This window comes from Spermophilus citellus (assembly GCF_964194105.1).
Source record: "Spermophilus citellus genome assembly, chromosome: 8".
Classification (NCBI taxonomy): domain Eukaryota; kingdom Metazoa; phylum Chordata; class Mammalia; order Rodentia; family Sciuridae; genus Spermophilus; species Spermophilus citellus.
The window spans coordinates 60,533,424-60,551,610 of NC_138189.1; the positions used below are offsets into that span (position 1 = coordinate 60,533,424).

Below are 18,187 nucleotides of genomic sequence, written 5' to 3' on the forward strand. Positions count from 1 at the left end.
TGATGTTCTTATTCTTTCTCTTCTTCCTTTCCTTGGTCAAAAGTCTGTTTGTCCCTTAAGAAGATGAGTGCTTGTTTATAAAAACATTGAAGATAGGAGAGTCCCTTAGGCCAATGTACCCCTTTCTTGAGTCAAAGGGAACTTGAAATGCTTCCTAAAACGAATATGAGAGATTCTCTCCCAGCTTGAGCATCCCTTTGTTTTGCCAAACATGGGGTTCACCCAAAACACATTGTTAAAGGCCTTGATGTAACAATCAAGGAAACTACTCCCTACTAAACACCACATTTAGACCCAGTACACTTAGTGGCAAATCCAACTCTAAGCTTGTGCCATAAATCTCTTAACCCCAAGTTTCAGCTAAAACTGAAGGAATATCTTGTTCTTGGCCTGTCTTTCCTCACTCCCTTTTCTCAACTTTCTTTGCAGTCTCACTTTAAGTGCCCCAGCTAAGTTACTCAATACTAAGGAGTATCATTCTCACTGTTGGGGAGACAGGGGACTAAAAAGGTGGTGCAAAGCTGTGCCCTGGTCATGATTTATGTGTGGCCTTGAGAGAGAACAGTTTCTTAGGCGGGCAGGCATGATCCCATTCCTATGGTCAGTGAGCCAAAGGACAGATACCTTAGCCGAAGGTGGAAAATGGGAAATAGCTAATGTCACTTCCCCCTTACTTAGGAATAGGGGGAGTCAGCTTTTAAATAAGTAATAGTTGTCAGAACAGTGAGAGTTATGTTCAAAACAAAGTGGACCCCAATTATATGAACAGATTTCTAATTAAAACTTATCTGACTGTATCCTATCCCAAAGTGCCTCTAAGCTCTCTACAGGGTTTTGTGTCCTCTCTATTATTTTAAATAACAAGAAATTGCAAATTATTGAATGTACCTAGATTACTTGAGATCTTAGGAATGTTCTTTTTAGGGTTTTTTTTTTCTTATTTCTTTTCTTGAAACCTAGGTAGAGGCTATCAAACACCCTGAAAACTGCATGATGGGGCCAAAGACGCTCATATGATTGACAATTTGCAGACAATTTGGAACAGACTTACAGGTCTGATCCCAGCTGGGGACTTCAAAAGTACCCTGGAAGCTATGTTGTTGGACAGATTGGAAAGTCTGATCCTGATGGGGACGCAGAGTGGAACCCAAAGATGGAAAAGACTTAGAGTACCCCAGGACTGTGTTTTCTTTTCAGAAAGCACATTGAAGCGCTCTCTTCAGCAGCACATATACTAAAATTGGAACAACCCAGAGAAAGTTAGCATGGCCTCTGCACAAGGATGGCATGCAAATTTGTGGAGCGCTCTGTATTTTTAAGTACAAGAGGCTTACAGGATATCAAATGTACAAAATCACAACAGATCTACACCAAGGCATATTATAATGAAAATGCCTAGCATACAGAATAAGGAGAGAATTTTAAAACCAACAAGTGAAAGGAATCAGATTACATATAGGGGGAAACCAATTAGGATCTCTTCAGATTTTTCAACCCAGACCCTCAAATCTAAAAGATCCTGGAATAACATATACCAAGTTCTGAAAGAAAGTGGATGCCAACCAAGAATCTCATCTCCAGCAAAATTAAGCTTCAGATTTGATGACAAAAGCCTTCCATGATAAACAAAAGTTAAAAGAATTTACAACAAGAAAGTCTGCACTATAGAACATCCTCAGCAAAATATTCCATGAGGAGGAAATAAAAAAACAACAATGAAAATCAGCAAAGGGAGGTATCACACTAAAGGAAAAACCAATCAAAGGAGAAACCAAGTCAAGTTAAAAACCAAAAATAGACCAAAATAACCAGGAATACAAACCATGTCTCAATAATAACCCTGAATGTTAATGGCCTGAACTCATTAATTAAGAGATGGACTGGCAGATGGGATTAAAAAAAAGACCCAACAATATGCTGGGTCTCATCTCATAGGAAAAGACATTCACAGACTGAAGGCAAAAGGTTGGGAAAAAACATATCACTCACATGGACTGTGTAAACGAGCAGAGTTTTATATTCTCACATCAAATAAAGTAGACTTTAAGCCAAAGTTACTCAAGAGAGATAATGAAGGACATTTTATACTGCTTAAGGGAACCATACATCAACAAGACATACAATTATAAATATATATGTCCCAAACAATGGAGCATCTATGTTCATCATACAAACTCTTCTCACATTCAAGAGTCAAATACACCACAACACAATAATACTGGGTGACTTTAACACATCTCGTTCACCACTGTATAGATCTTCCAAACAAAAGCTAAACAAAGAAACGATAGAACTCAATAATATAGTCAATAATTAGACTTAACATGCATATAAATAATATTTTATTCATCAACGAGTAAATACACTTTCTTCTCAGCAGCACATGGATCCTTCTCTAAAACAGGTCATTTATTATGCCACAAATCAACTCTTAGCAAATACAAAAACATAGAGATACTACCTTGCATTCTATCAGATCACAATGGAATGAAATTAGAAATCAATGATAAAAATAGAAGCTAATCTAACACCTGGAGACTAAATAATATGCTATTGAATAACAATGGATTGCAGAAGACATCAGAGAAGAGATTAAAAATTCTTAGAGGTAAATAAGAACACTGATACAACATATCAAAATCTCTGGGATACTATGAAGGTACTACTAAGAGGAAAGGTCATTGCATGGAGTTCATTCCTTAAAAGAAGAAAAAGTCAACAAAAAATGACCTAGCATTACAACTCAAAGCCCGAAAAAGAAGAACAAATCAACACCAGAAGTAGTAGAAGACAGGAAATAATTAAAATCAGAGCTGAAATCAATAAAATTGAAACAAAAGAAACAATTGAAAAAAATTGACAAAACGAAAAGTTGGTTATTTGAAAGAATAAATAAAATTGACAAATTCTTTGCCATGCTAACGAAGAGAAGGAGAGAGAAAACTCAAAATTACTAAAATCCATGACAAAAAAAGGACACTACAGAAATACAGAAGATAATTAGACACTATTTTGAAAATTTGCATGCCAATAAAATAGAAAATGTCAAAGACATCGACAAATTTCTAGAGTCAAATGATTTACCCAAACTGAATCAGAATGATATACACAAGTTAAACAGATAACTTTCAAGCTATGAAACAGAAGATGCCATCAAAAGCCTACCAACGGGGCTGGGGATGTGGCTCAAGTGGTAGCGCGCTCGCCTGGCATGCATGCGGCCCACATTTGATCCTCAGCACCACATACAAAGAAAGATGTTGTGTCCGCCGAGAACTAAAAAATAAATATTAAAAAATTCTCTCTCTCTCTCTCTCTCTCAAAAAAAAAAAAAAAAGCCTACCAACCAAGAAAAGCCCAGGAACAGATAGATTCACAGCTGAGCTCTACAAGACTTCCAAAGAATACCAGTACTCCTCAAATTATTCCATGAAATAGAAAAAAAGGGAATACTTCCAAACTCATTCTATGAGACCAATTTCATCCTGATTCCAAAGCCAGATAAAGACACACTAAGGAAACAAAACTTCAGACCAATATCTCTAATGAACGTAGATGCAAAAATTCTCAATAAAATTCCAGCAAATGTAATACAAAAACATATTAAAAACATAGTGCACCATGATCAAGTGGGGTTCATCCCAGGGATGCAAGATTGGTTCAATATATGGAAGTCAATAAATGTAATTCATCACATCAATAGACTTAAAGATAAGAATCATATGATCATCTCAATAAATGCAGAAAAAGCATTAGACAAAATACAGCACCCCTTCATGTTCAAAACATTAGAAAAATAGGGATAATAGGAACACATTTCAACATTTTAAAAGCTTTCTATGCTAAGCCCATGGCCAACATCATTCTAAATGGAGAATAATTGAAAGCATTCCCTCTAAAAACTGGAACAAGACAGTGATGCCCTCTTTCACCACTTCTATTTAATGTAGTCCCTGAAACTCTAGCCAGAGCAATTAGACAGATGAAAGAAATTAAAAGATACAAATAGAAAAAGAAGAACTCAAACTATCACTATTTGCCAAAGACATGATTCTATACTTAGAGGATCTGAAAAATTCTGCCAGAAAATGTCTAGGACTAATAAATGAATTCAGCAAAGTAGCAGGATATAAAATCAACACCCATAAATCAAATGCATTTCTATACATCAGTGATGAATCCTCTGAAAGACAAATTAGGAAAACTACCCCCTTTACAATAGACTAAAAAAAAAAAAATGGGGGAAATCAACTTGATGAAAGTGGTGAAAGACCTCTACAATGAAAACTACAGAACGCTACAGAAAGAAATTAAAGAAGACCTTAGAAGATGGAAAGATCTCCTTTCTTCTTTAATAGGCAGAATTAATATTGTCAAAATGACTGTACTACCAAAAGCACTATACAGATTTAATGCAATTCCAATCAAAATCCCAATGACATTCCTTATAGGAATAGAAAAAGCAGTCATGAAATTCAACCAACCAATCTGCAAAGAGACCCAGAATATCTAAGGCAATCCTTAGCAAGAAGAGTTAAGTAGGTGGCATCGTTATACCAGACCTTCAACTATCCTACAGAGCAATAGTAACAAAACCAGTATGGTACTGGCACCAAAATAGACTGGTAGACCAATGAAGAATAGAAGACACAGAGACTAACACACATAATTACAGTTGTCTCATACTAGACAAATGTGCCCAAAACATATATTGGAGAAAAGATAGCCTCTTCAAAAAATGGTGCTTGGAAAACTGGAAATCCACATGCAGCAAAATGAAATTAAGCCCCTATCTCTCACCACACACAAAACTCAACTCAAAGTGGATCAAGGACTTAGGAATTAGACCAGAGACCCTGCAGGAGAAAAAGTAGGCCCAAATCTTCACCATGTTGGATTAGGCCCTGACTTCCTTAACAAGACTCCCAAAGTGCAAGAAATAAAATCAAGAGTCAATAAATGGAATGGATTCAAACTGAAAAGCTTCTTCTTAGCAAAAGAGAGAGCCTACAGAGTGGGAGCAAATTTTTACCACACACACATCAAATAGAGCACTAATCTCCAGGATATATAAAGAACTCAAAACACTTAACACCAAAGAAACAAATAATACAATCAATAAATTGGCTAAGGGGGACCAGGGTTGTGGCTCAGTGGTAGAGCACTTGCCTAGCATGTGTGAGGCACTGGTTTCGATCCCTGGCACCACATTAAAAATAAAGAAATAAAATAAAAGTATTGTGTCCATCTACAACCAAAAAAACATTTAAAAAATAATTTAAAAATTGGGCTAAGGAATTGAACAGATACTTCTCAGAAAAAGATATACAATCAATCAACAAATATATGAAAAAATGTTCAACATCTCTAGCAATTAGAGAAATGCAAATCAAAACTATTCTAAGATTTCATCTCATTCCAGTCAGAATGGCAGTTATTAAGAAAACAAGCAACAATAATTGTTGGCAAGGTTGTGGGACAAAAGGCACTCTTTTACATTGCTGGTGGGACTGCAGATTGGTGCAACCAATCTGGAAAGCAGTATGGAGATTCCTTAGAAAACTTGGAATGGAACCACCATTTGACCCAGCTATCCCACTCCTTAGTTGATACACAAAGGACTTAAAAACAGCATACTACAGGAACACAGCTACATCAATGTTTATAGCAGCACAATTCACAATAGCTAAATTGTGGAACCAACCTAATGCCCTTCAGTAGATGAATAGATACAGAAACTGTGATATATGTGTGTGTGACACACACACACACACACACACACACACACACACACAGAGGAATATTACTCAGCATTAAAAGAGAATAAAATCATGGCATTTGCAGGTAAATGGATGGAGTTGGAGAATATTATGCTAAGTGAAGTTAGCCAATCCCCCCAAAACCAAAGACTGAATGTTTTCTCTGATAAGTGAATGCTGATCTATAATGGGGGAAGGGCGGGAACATGGGAGAAATGGAAGAACTTTGGATAGGAAAAAGGGGAGGGAGGGGATCGGAGAGAGACCGGGTATAGAAAAGATAGTAGAAGGAGATGGACATCATTACCCTAGGTACATGAATGAAGAAATGAATGGTGTCACTCTACTTTATGTACAACCAGAGAAATGAAATATTGTGCTCCATTTGTGTACTATGAATTGAAATGCATTTTGCTGTCATGTATAACAAATTACAACAAATTAGTTAATTAATTAATTTAAAAAAGAATTATAAGGGATGAAGGAAGACACAAATACAAAAAGAAGTGAATAAAAAGTGTACTAAGATGTGATTAGGTTCTGATTTTCATTTTTTTAGGATCTAGAAATGTGCATTGCATAGAATTTTAAAAGACTTGAAATTTAAAATTTCAATAGAACTGACTTGACAATGAGGCAACAGCTTGTCTGATTTATCCCTTGTCGATGGGAATGATGCCATAGAGCACAGAAGTGATTTGGTCACTGTCATACATGATGACAAATTCAATCTAACACACTTATATTCAACACCCATATATTTATCAGGCATTTATTCTACATCAAATAATTTTTTTCCACCTGTCTTGTCAAATAACAAATGAACTTAAAATTTTAAAAATGAGAACATTTTGACAGGCTTATGTAATAGAAATTTGCGTTTACAAAGGCTGGAACTGGTGGAAAGCCATGTTTTAAAGGATGTAAATAAGAGAAAAGTCACTCAGAGCATTTAAAAGGAGACCCCCGCAAAGGGTAAAATATCCATTGTTTATGTCAGAGAAAATACTTACATATACTATCTATGCTTTTACTAGCATATGCTTTTACATATGTGTTCATAGTGGCTGTTTTAATTAAGACCATTTTACACAGCATCAATTAGAGCCTGCATATAAGATCGGCAGGCAAAATCTTGTTAATTCTGACTATGGAAAAGAACTTGAAATTCACTAGATGAAAAATCAATTAATCCCATAAACTATATCAGATTATTCTTACCTTTAACAGAATCAGGTGAATGAATAGATTTGGTAGATCTATACTGTGACGTGGAACCCACTGACCCTTCAGCTGAACTAGTCAGGAGTGAATGCACTGGAGATTTCTTAGGAGAACAACTGAATGAACGGGAAGCTGAATTTTTCACTGTTGGACTTGCTGAAAATTTGCAAGAATAAAAGTAAAAGACAGTGATTAAAAATAGCATACTATATCAAACTTTTGCATCGAGAGAGCTTGCTTTTATACAGATCATTTTGTTTATGATTTCTTAGAAATGAGAGCAAGGTCTCCTAATGAATAAAAATAATGAATGATCAGCAATCAGAAGTGATATCCCCCAATTAAGTTCTTGTTCAAATGCAGAAATCACACCTGGAAGCCAATCTGTAGAAATATTAATGAGCACCATCAAGGCCTATTTCAAAGGTAAAAGGCCATGGGACTCACCTGTGGAAACACTTCAACCAACTCCTTTGTTCCAGAGGTGGGAAAACCAGAGGTAGGGCTGAACCCAGATGAAAGTTGAATGAAAAAATCAAAACTCAAAGGCCAGATAGTCATGGTGCTGTTTTCAATGCCTATTTTGCTCCATGCTCTACCCAGAACTATATAGAAATTCCTAAGCTAGCACACCAAAATGGTTTTTTCTGCTATTAGGCCCCTCCTGCATGGTGACAGTTCTAGCTCTTCTTGCTCAAATAAATCCTGTTCTGTTTACTCTTCCCTTGCATGACTGTCCCTGGATTTTATTCTTTAAAATTTGCGAGACAAGAACTCAGAGGAAATTGGCAAAACCGGGAATCTAGTCTAATCTCAAAAACTCCTGTTTCACTATTTTAACTTTTTCCATCAGAAGCCTGCTGTTATAAAGATCATTTTGATTATAATTCTTAGAAATGAGAGTGCTGTCTGGCTCAATTCTCCTTTTTCTTTCATCTAATCAGTATTTGTTGAGCACCTGTTTTCTATCAGATAGGTTCAAGGTTCCTGGGATTTATCAGGAAACCAAATAGTTAAAGACTGTGTAGCTTTTGTTTAATTTATGTAAATTTTGTTTAATTTATGGAGCTAACATAAATCAGTAAGTTGCATAATATGCTACAAGATAATGTGTAACTTTTAAAAGGAAAAGGTTAAGGGGGATTGAAAGTATAGGAAAAGGTTGTGGTTTTCAAAAAAAAAAGTGGTAAGGGTTAAGTCTCATTGGGAACATAACATCTGAGCAAAACTTTAAGAAAGGTGAGGGGGTTAATAATACGGAGGCACAGTGGGGGTAAAGGCCCTAATAGGGAGCACCTGACATGTTCAAGGAACAATTCAAGAGTGGATAAAGCAGAATGAATGGAGGAAGTAACAGGAGAGTTAATGGGGACTTAGAGGTTACAGTCATGACTTTGGCTTTCAAGCTCATGAAAATGGGGAGTTGCAGGGTTTTCAGCAGGTCCTGTCTTTGTGCTTTTGTAACAGTGGTCCACTGCACCTTTTTAATAGACCCTTCACAGCTCATTTTAAAAGAGACATGTTTTTCTTTTCCTTTTCCCCCTCTCCCCCTCCCTAACCCAGTGGCAGGGAACAGGATTACCCTTTACCCATCCTAGACCTCATTCATCATCTGTATTTGAGCATACATCCACCAAAGGGACCAAGTAATTCACACTTGGAGGTTGGCACCAGAAGATCTAAGGAATGGCTATCTCCCAAATTAACAACTGAATCACAACCTCCCCCCACTGAGGACTTCTTTGAAGAACTTCTTTAAAAGCCCTCTTCTCCCTGATGGGCAGAATCATAGCCTCTGGGACAGGGGTCCCCTGTGTTTCTCCTTTGCTAGCAAAGCAATAAACTTTTTTTTTCCTCAAAACTGTGTCTTTATTAAATTGCCATCAGGGACAAGGACAAGCTTTTGGTAGCACTTTCATTGAAGACTCACCTGTGCACTGAAAAGCGAAACAACTAGATGGATCTTCCAGGTCTCCTGCGTTCAACATAACTGGCTCTCTGGAAACATCAAAACAGTAAGGAGAGTATTCTGGTTATTCTGGTTATAAAGTATTCTTATGAACTCCTGTCAACACAGGCAAATTTGATGGCTTAAAGTAAAACTTAAGGTGGCAATCATAATCCTAAACTGTAGGAGTCTTAACATACCCTAAGATGGAGATTTGAAGTCACTTTGCATTCTGTACCCATGAACATTTTTCAGGATGAAGTAATTCATATATATAATTTTGGTCAGAAAATTCATGTTTGAGTAATAATCCTACAAACCCAAATCATCTTTTCATGAATTTTAAGAAATGCATCTTAATGACTCATTTAAAATTGAAGAGACCAAAGACAGCAGCAACAACAAAAATCTCTTAGCATTAGTAGTATCAGTTTACAAAAGTATAAGACTTAATTAAATAAAAAAAGTTAAACTATGCAGTTCTTTGTGAATTGGGTAGTCTGAGAAGGTCACAGCAGTTCTCAAGGTGGTTTGTGAGATCAAAGCTATTTTCATTAAGATGTTCTCAGAAATATACCAGAGGAGTTCCCCCACCAGGTGCTGTGCTGATAGCTGATATCATGGCAAGTTAGATCCAATTTTTATTTTTCTTTTATTTTTGTGATACTGGGTATTGAATCTAGAGGCTTGCACTTGCTAGGCAAGTGCTCTATCACTGAGCTACATCTTCACCCCTTTTTATTTATTTTGAGACAGGGTCTTGCTAAATTGCCCAGGTTGGCCTTGAATTTATAATCCTCCTGCCTCAGCCTCCCAAGCAGTTCCAGTTGTCTTTTGTTGTTGTTCTTTTTAGTTATAGATGAAAATAGAATACATTTGACATATTATACATATGTGGAGTACAACTTTGTATTCTTCTGGTTGTACACGATGTGAAATTACATTGGTCATGTATTCATATATAAATACAGGAAAGTTATGTCAGATTCATTCTACTATCTTTCCTATTCCCATTCCCCTTCCCTTAATTCCCTTTTGTCTAATCCAAAGTACTTCTATTCTTCCCTACTCCCTCCCTTATTGTGAGTTATCATCTGCATATCAGAGAAAACATTTGCCTTTGGTTTTTTGGGATGGCTTATTTCACTTAGCATGATAGTCTCCAGTTCCATCCATTTACCAGCAAATGCCATAATTTAATTCCTCTTTATGGTTGAATAGTATATAGTATATATATAGTATATACAACATTCCGTTGTATATATTACACCATTTTCTTTATCCATTCATCTGTTGAGGGTCATTTAGGCTGGTTCCATAGTTTAGCTATTGTGAATTGAGCTGCTATAAACATTGATGTGGCCATGTCACCATTATACGCTGATTTTAAGTCTTTGGGGTATATGCTGAGGAGTGGGATAACTGGGTTAAATGGTGGTTCCATTCCAAGTTTTCTGAGGAATCTCCATATTGCTTTCCAGATTGGTTGTACCAATTTGCAGTCCCACCACCAATGTATGAGTGTACATTTTTCACTATATCCTTGCCAACATTTATTGTTACTTGTATTCTTGATAATTCCAATTCTGGACAAAGAGCTATAGAACTAAATAATACAATCAATAATTTAGACTTAATAGACATATATATAGTATTTCATCCATCAATGACTGAATATACTTTCTTCTCAGCAGCACATGAATCCTTCTCTAAAATAGACCATATCTTAGGCCACAAAACAACTCTTAGCAAACACAAAAACTAGAGACGATACCTTGCATTCTATCAGACCATATTAGAATAAAATTAGAAATCAACGATAAAATAAAAAATAGGAGCTATTCTAACACATGGAGACTAAACAATGTTATTGAATGATCAATGTGTAGCAGAAGAAATTAGAGTGAAATAATAAAAATACTTAGCAGTAAATGAGAATAATGACACAACATATCCAGTTGTCTTTTATTAAGCCATACGTTAAACTATGGAACAATATCCTCTCCATGATTTTTTTTAAAGAATATAGGTTTTTTCCCCCTCATAAAATGTAGTATTCTGGTAATTTCATTGTTGAAGAAAACAATTTTTTCTAAGTCATGGAGAACTATACAGCAGAGCTTTTGTTGTCTCAAGAGAAGTAACTACTCCACTCACCTCTACCTACGTAGTTCAGCTTTGGTCCCCAAAGGCAGTACATAGTAGGAGTCACTAGCATGTACTTAGGAGACAGCTCCACCCAAATTCAAATCTGGGCTCCATTGTGTAAAAGTTATATAACCTTATCAAGTTGTTGAAGAAATCTCTCAGTTTTCATTTCTAACCTACATATGGGAAAATAATGCCTACCTCATAGATTAGATGAGGTAGATTAAATATATCTAAAACAACCAGAAAATAGAGAAAATAAAATACAGTATGGTTACTGTTAATAGTACTATGTAGTGTTATATCCTCAAGTGAAAAGGAAATCAAAATTTTCCTTTTTATATTAATAGAAAGATATATTTAGAAAGACTCAAGTTTACTATTTTGTGGTCAAGTGGCAGATAATATTGTAAGACAATATTTTTAATGCTGTCTTGAATCATTCCCTAAATAAATATTTACTAAAGGGCTATTAGGTGGTAGGCATTATGCTTGGTGCTGAAGATGTGGTGATGAATGAGCCTCAGCTTAACTGAAATTAAAACAATAGAAACCATTTTCCTACTCTTAAGACAAAAAGAAGGCTCTGATTGCTCTATTTTTTATGGGTAGTAAAAACAGAAAAAATAAAAATAAGTTTTTGTCAGTGGCTGGTCAATAAGTAGACCTTGAGAATAGGTCTATTTTGCTCACTATAATTTTCTAAAGGCTTAGCACAGCACATGGCACATTATGGGTAGTAAATAATCTTTTTTAAAAAAATTTTTTAGTTGTAGGTGGACACAATACTTTTATTTTGTTTATGTGGTGCTGAGGATCGAACCCAGGGCCTCACACATGCAAGACGAGCACTCCACCACTGAGCCCCAGCCCCAGCCCCTAGTAAATAATCTTTTGATTTAATTAATGAAGAATAGTAAAAGGCACATTTTGAAAATTGGAGGCTGGTAAGATAATTTCTTACCTGCTGAGTGTTTCACTGGACTTGCTCCCTTCGGTAGAGTCCCTTAATGAGTTGTTGCTTCTGTCAGTAGAAGAATGGGAAAAATTAAAGACTACACAATGTTACTTCCTTACCAGTCTAGTAAAGGTCTGTGAGAGAAATAATTTGTTTTGTTTTGTTTTGTCACGGGGGACTGAACCAAGAGCCTTATGCATGCTACACCCTAGCGTGATTTAGTTTCATCCAGGATGAAATGATACCATATGGTAGACAGGTTAACATATCACTGAGCATTAATTATATAACAAAATTATATAATAAAATAAAATGGTTCATCTGAATGTTACTTTCAGACAGATGTAGAAAGGAGACTGGGCCTCTGACTTTTCCAGGTAGAGAGAAAATTATATAAAGAAAAGCTTGAAGATAAAAAGACATAAACCTCTGGGAATTGGGAGTAATCTGGTTTGATTAGAACATAAAATGGGAGTAAAGGCAGACGGCTGATAAATTAGGAGATTCTTCAGTGCAGACCAAGGGACAATGTACTTCTTGCAACAGGCAGTGAATTACTGAAAATATCAAGCAATGAATAATAAATCAAAAGTAATCTGTTTTTCCTTTTTGGCTAAAGTGTTCTCAGAAGTTGTCTTGATTTTTTTTTTTTTTTGGTGTCTTACTTGAAGGTTGTGGATTTCATTTTTTTATGTTCTTATTATTTAATGAGTTCATTTAAAATTCAGCTATTCAACTACTGATGAAAGTAGACTTGTTTTTAGTAAGGTTTTTATAAACCTGTGTTGAGGTTGTTATAATTCCCTTCTGGACTGTTCTTCTCTTTACATTTATATAAGCCATTGTAAACATGTATAGAACAATCTTTTGGTATGGCATGCCTTATAATAAATAGCTTCAGATGGCTAAATATCAGTGCTATGGACTGGATGTTCATAGTTCCTCAAAGGCCAATGTATGGAAGGCTTGGTCCCAAGGATGGTGCTATTGGAAGGTGTGGAACCTTTAGGAGATGGGACCTTATGGGAGGTCCTTAGGTCATTGGGTGCATGGGCAAAGGAGATTGTAGGAACCAGCTGTTTCTATTTCTCTTTTGCTTCCTGTAAATGAGGTGAGGGAGGAGTTTGCTCCATCACCTGTTTCCCACCATTGTTATCAGGAACCCCAACAGAGTCCCAAAGCAATGGGTCTACCAGATCTTACACTGGAACTTCTAGAACTATGAACTAAATAAACCCTTTATAAGTTAATTATCTCAGTTTTTTTTTGTTGTTGTTGTTGTTTGTTTTGTACTGGGGATTGAATACATGGGCACTTTACCACAAAGCTACATCCCCAGTTCTTTTTATATTTGATTTTAATATAGGATCTCACTAAGTGCTATGGCTGGCCTTGAGTTTGTGATATTCTTGCCTCATCCTTCTGAGTTGCTGAGATGACATCTACAGGAATTTTGTTATAGTGAGGGAAAGCTGACATAATCAGTGAAATCTAAAATAAGCAAAAAAGAAATGCCTATAAAGTTGGTTTATAGAAAGTAAATTAAGTTCATTTCATTGAAATCCCTTTTAGAGTCAATTTAACAATGGAACGAGTTTTCTTCACTGAAACCAATATGCCCATGAAGTTCCATGAAAACAGTCCAAATAGACTTTGTAAGTTACCAGCCCACATATAAATCCTGGACAATTAATTAGATTCAGATTTTCAGATTCTTCTTACCTATGGCATATCTCTGATCTCATGCTTGATTCAGTCATGCAATCTCTTACTCTTTCATTTCTGTGCAGACACATATAATTTTCAGTTAATTATATATAGGTCAATTTCCAGATTCTATGTCTTTTAAAAAATCAATTGCTCACATGAATTCAATTTTTTATGAGCTAAAAATGTGGATTTTAGGCCTCCAAAAAAATTTAATAAAGGGTTACCTCTGGAATTCATGGAATCAAAAATAATTTCCTTCTATGGATTCTTAAGTGTTACGCAGAATGTAGGCTGTCATAACAAAGGTCGTTTTGTAGGATTACAAAAAATTAACATAAGTTCTCTAACGGCAGGGATCAAATATATTCATGTTTGACATAGTCCAAACAGCTCAATTGTGTCACTAGTGGCAGGAATGATGGAAACCTGACCAGGGAAGCCACATTAATCCTGTGGATGATCAGTGCTAGGAGCCAGGGGTTCTAGCTTTTACTTCTGGGTTTGTTTCTTAGCTTCATAGAAGGAGGCGGGTTAATCTATGTCCAATTTCACTCATCTGTCTAATGAACTAAATATTACTGTTCTGTCTTAGAAGGCATATTATAGTTATGACAAAAATGAAAGTGTTCTTCAAGTGAAACTATTCTTTAATGGGGTGGCCAACAGAACATTTCTGACAATATATGATTCAAACAATGCAATGATATGCTAGGCAATTTTACTGTTACTGATATTTTACTATTATTATTAATAATATTTATAACAATGAGATAAATCCAGCAAATATTTTGGCACCTTGAGTAAATATATACTAATTGAACATCTTAAGGAACTGGAGATTGTTTTGCCAAATAACCAGAAATAAATATTAGAAAAATGAAAAAATATAAAAAATATACATCATTTTAAAATGCTTTAAGATAAGGTAGGGTAAATGACAATGCACAATAAAGTTAAAAAGCATTTTTGAAAAGAATATGAGAATCTCATTGATTTCCACAGTACAGACTAGTGAGGTACTAAATCCTTTTTGGCTCTGAACTTTTATTAATTTGGTATGTGTAATTGTCATGAATACCTAGAGAATGAAGGTTCTTCCCTAGTTTACACTGAGAGTGTTCTGTAGTTCTCAAGTTTCTAGTTTTAGCTCCACTATTGGAGCATGTGTTGCAAGCAAACACATGCTGGTTGTTGTGATGGTCAAATAAGATTATGGCTCTCAACTATGCTGGGAATTATAATTTCCTATACAAATATAACTTTGAGTAACACCTTGGACTGGCTACTTTTTGAATGAATGATTATATTATTTTTTATTGGTGTCAAGCTTTTTTTTTTTTGCTTTTGGTTAATTTTTGTCTAACTCCTCCACTTTCATATTGCTTCCCCCTGCTAACTTCAGACACTCTTACAAATTATTTAAACCTCAGCCTCCCAGAGAGTAACATGTGGACAACTTAATGGCAAACCACTCATGAGAGGAGCTTCCTACTCCGAGTGTGCTTGGTCCCATGCAGCACATACAAGGCTCCGAGAGATGGTGTTCTCCCACTCTCCTCAGGTTTGGTCAGAGGCAAGGACGGCTCCTCATTAATCACACTTCTCAGTTCTTGGAGAAGCTGTTTCAGGTCCCTTGTTGGGTCTTCCTTCAGTACATTAGCCTTCATGCAGTGCTGAATTAAAACAATGAACAAACAGACTTTTTTTCAGATGTGAATGTTATTTTCTGTCATAAAATTAATCAGCTCTTAAATAGAAATTATGGAAGAGCAAGAAGAGGAAAATAAAATTGACTTCACAGGTATAAAAATCTTACCCCACTCTGGAATAAGCAATAACAATCAATCAATAATTGATAGAGTACTATAACTTAATGTGTGTATATGTATGTATATGTATGTTTGTATATTCAAGTGTATTTATATATACATATGTGGTTTCAAATTATACACATTAATTTTTAATTTTAACAATGTAGTATGAACATCCTTAGCATGCTATGAAATATTTTCAATTACATCTGGGCAAAACAATTTTGTTACTTTGTTTAGAGACAAATTAATTTTTTTTTTTATGGTCTGGGGATTGAACCCAGGGCTTGTGCATGCGAGGTAAACACTCTACCAACTGAGCTATATCCCCAGCCCATAGAGATAAACTAATTTTATAAAGCTACAGAACTTTAGAAGTAAACAACAGATGAATTAATCTATTTCCATTTCACTAATGAAGAAAATGACATCCAATATTTTCAAACTGTTAGTTGACATTTGATAAAGACTGATGTAGTAAGTGTAGAAGTACCTAATAGGCACATCAAGAAGGGAAGCCACATGGTAGTTAGAAGTTGCCACAGTGAGTATGTGGACTCAGTGTGTCACTGAGCTATTCTACCTGAGTCGTGCATTCCATTGTAGATTTACATCTGCAGGGCAGATTGATTCTGAGGGTTGAACACCGCAAAATTTTGGTTCTTTGGGCTTTTCCCCACTTCCCACCTTCACTGATAGAGCATGTACAATATCCAGTTGGAGATATCATGAGCTCTAACTCAAAAGTGTCACAGTGTTGTCTTTCTAGTATACCAATGGTCATCTTGCCACAATGAGTCTAAAGTTTCATAAACTAGATTCCATTAAATTATTAAATTTGACTGTCTTCACTTAAAAAGTATAAAGATGTGAACCAGTTTCTTAATCATGAGTGAAAACATCTCTTTCCAAGTAGATTATCCCATTTTACTAATCCCTGGGTTTGTTCTTGTTCTAACCTTGAGATACATAATATCCACCGTGGAATAACATCTCATAAACTTGATTAAGAAAACTTAATCCTATTGTAGTCCTCAGTCACTTTAGCTCTATCCTGGACTTCATATCTTCTGTCCACTAGAAAGTTTATTTAATAAGCTCTGGCAATTATTAAAATGTATAAGTACTTGACATTTATTACAAATGATCAGTATCACTGAGTGTGGTGGCAATATGCTTATCTGCCCTTGCTTGATCACCAAAGCATTAGGGAGGTGGAAAAACACCTTTAACATTTTGATGTGTTTGCTTCCCATTGTTTTGGGATGTGCAAATTTATAGAACAAATTGAAAGGACTATTTTAGGTTTGGGTTTTAGTAAAACAGGAGTAAGTTTCTTTTCTTCTTACCTTACACCTTCTATCTCTGGTAGCTGCTATGTTGGGCCCCTCTGAGGTTGAGAGAGTAGGAGAGAGAGGTATTGTGGGGAAATAAGGCCCTACCTGAGTGGCCCTGCTGTGATTCTGGGGACTTTAGAAGCAGAGGACCAGGTTTCTGAGCCTTATTTATACATGCTCCTGCCCAGCCCTGAACTCTCAGCAGTTTTTATATTTGTGGTGGTCCCACTAGGTGGTCCCCTTTAGTAGGATTCTTTTTAAGATGTCCCTTTTCTAGGGCCTGTATATGGTTCATAAGAAGTAGGTTTTTTAACTTTGCCCTCCTCTGGGGAGAGTGTCACATAATACCAAGAAGGTAATACTCTTTACTTTGCCAACTATAGATAAGCTATTCATTATAGACTTCTCTCAAGAAGTATAATAAACCAAACCCTATGGAACACTTGTCAGGCTCTAGAAAAGTGTCCCTGAAACTCCATAATTCACTTGCTGCAGGGGAGGAGGGAAACAGCTCACAGACAAGTCCCCTCCAATATTTCTTTCTATGGGTCCATTCAACTTCCACGCTCTCTTCTTTCAAAATCTTGAATTGATGACAAGCCAAGAGTAGTGAAGAAGTTATCACAGTCTTTTAGCTTGTGTGGTATAGGTAGGATAGGTCCTGTGTAGGGGCTGGGGCTGTAGCTCAGTGGTAGTGCACCTGCCTGGCATGTGTGAGGCACTGGGTTCAATTCTCAGCACTGCATATAAATAAATAAAATGAAGGTCTATCAACAACTAAAACATTTTTAAAAAGTTGTCTGTGTATACACATACTCAGTCACCAGATTTTAAAGATCATGAGAATTTTCCCACTGAACATTGGTTTAAAATACAATTGATGTAATAACATACATGCAATCTAGTGATGTGGGAGGCGAAGGCAAGAGGATCATAGTTTGTGGTCTGCCTCAGCAACTTAGTGAGACCATGTCTCAAAATAAAAAATAAAAAGGACTGGGGATATAGCTCAGTAGTAGAGCACCCCTGGGTTCAATTCCTAGTACTGGAAGAAAAACAATCCATTACAAATGATCAATATCGCTGGTTGTGGAGGCAATATGCTTATCTGCCTCATGTTTCTATTTTTTTAAACAAGTGCTAAGTCCACAAAAATGATAACCTAAATGAAGGAGAACAGGTTCTTGAAAGCTAATCTGCCCAAACTCAAACAAGAAGAAACAGACAATTTAAATGGGCAAATATCTATTAAAGTAATTGAACTGATAATTAATAACCTTCCAAACAGAAAG

The 18,187-nt window shown here is 35.9% G+C and overlaps 1 protein-coding gene across 1 annotated transcript in view; it reads right to left on the reverse strand.

Moving 5' to 3' along the window:
* The window catches only part of CCDC158 (coiled-coil domain containing 158), a gene marked incomplete at its 3' end in the record, with an annotated part of 84,711 nt that overhangs the window by 3,374 nt on the left and 63,150 nt on the right, over positions 1-18,187 (reverse strand). Inside the window, exons 18-22 of the mRNA XM_081304328.1 lie at positions 15,272-15,420; positions 13,760-13,819; positions 12,044-12,103; positions 8,914-8,981; positions 6,981-7,139 (exon numbers count right to left, since the gene is read on the reverse strand). Coding sequence (XP_081160454.1) covers positions 6,981-7,139; positions 8,914-8,981; positions 12,044-12,103; positions 13,760-13,819; positions 15,272-15,420 — 496 coding nt within the window. The remainder of the gene's footprint in view (positions 1-6,980; positions 7,140-8,913; positions 8,982-12,043; positions 12,104-13,759; positions 13,820-15,271; positions 15,421-18,187) is intronic.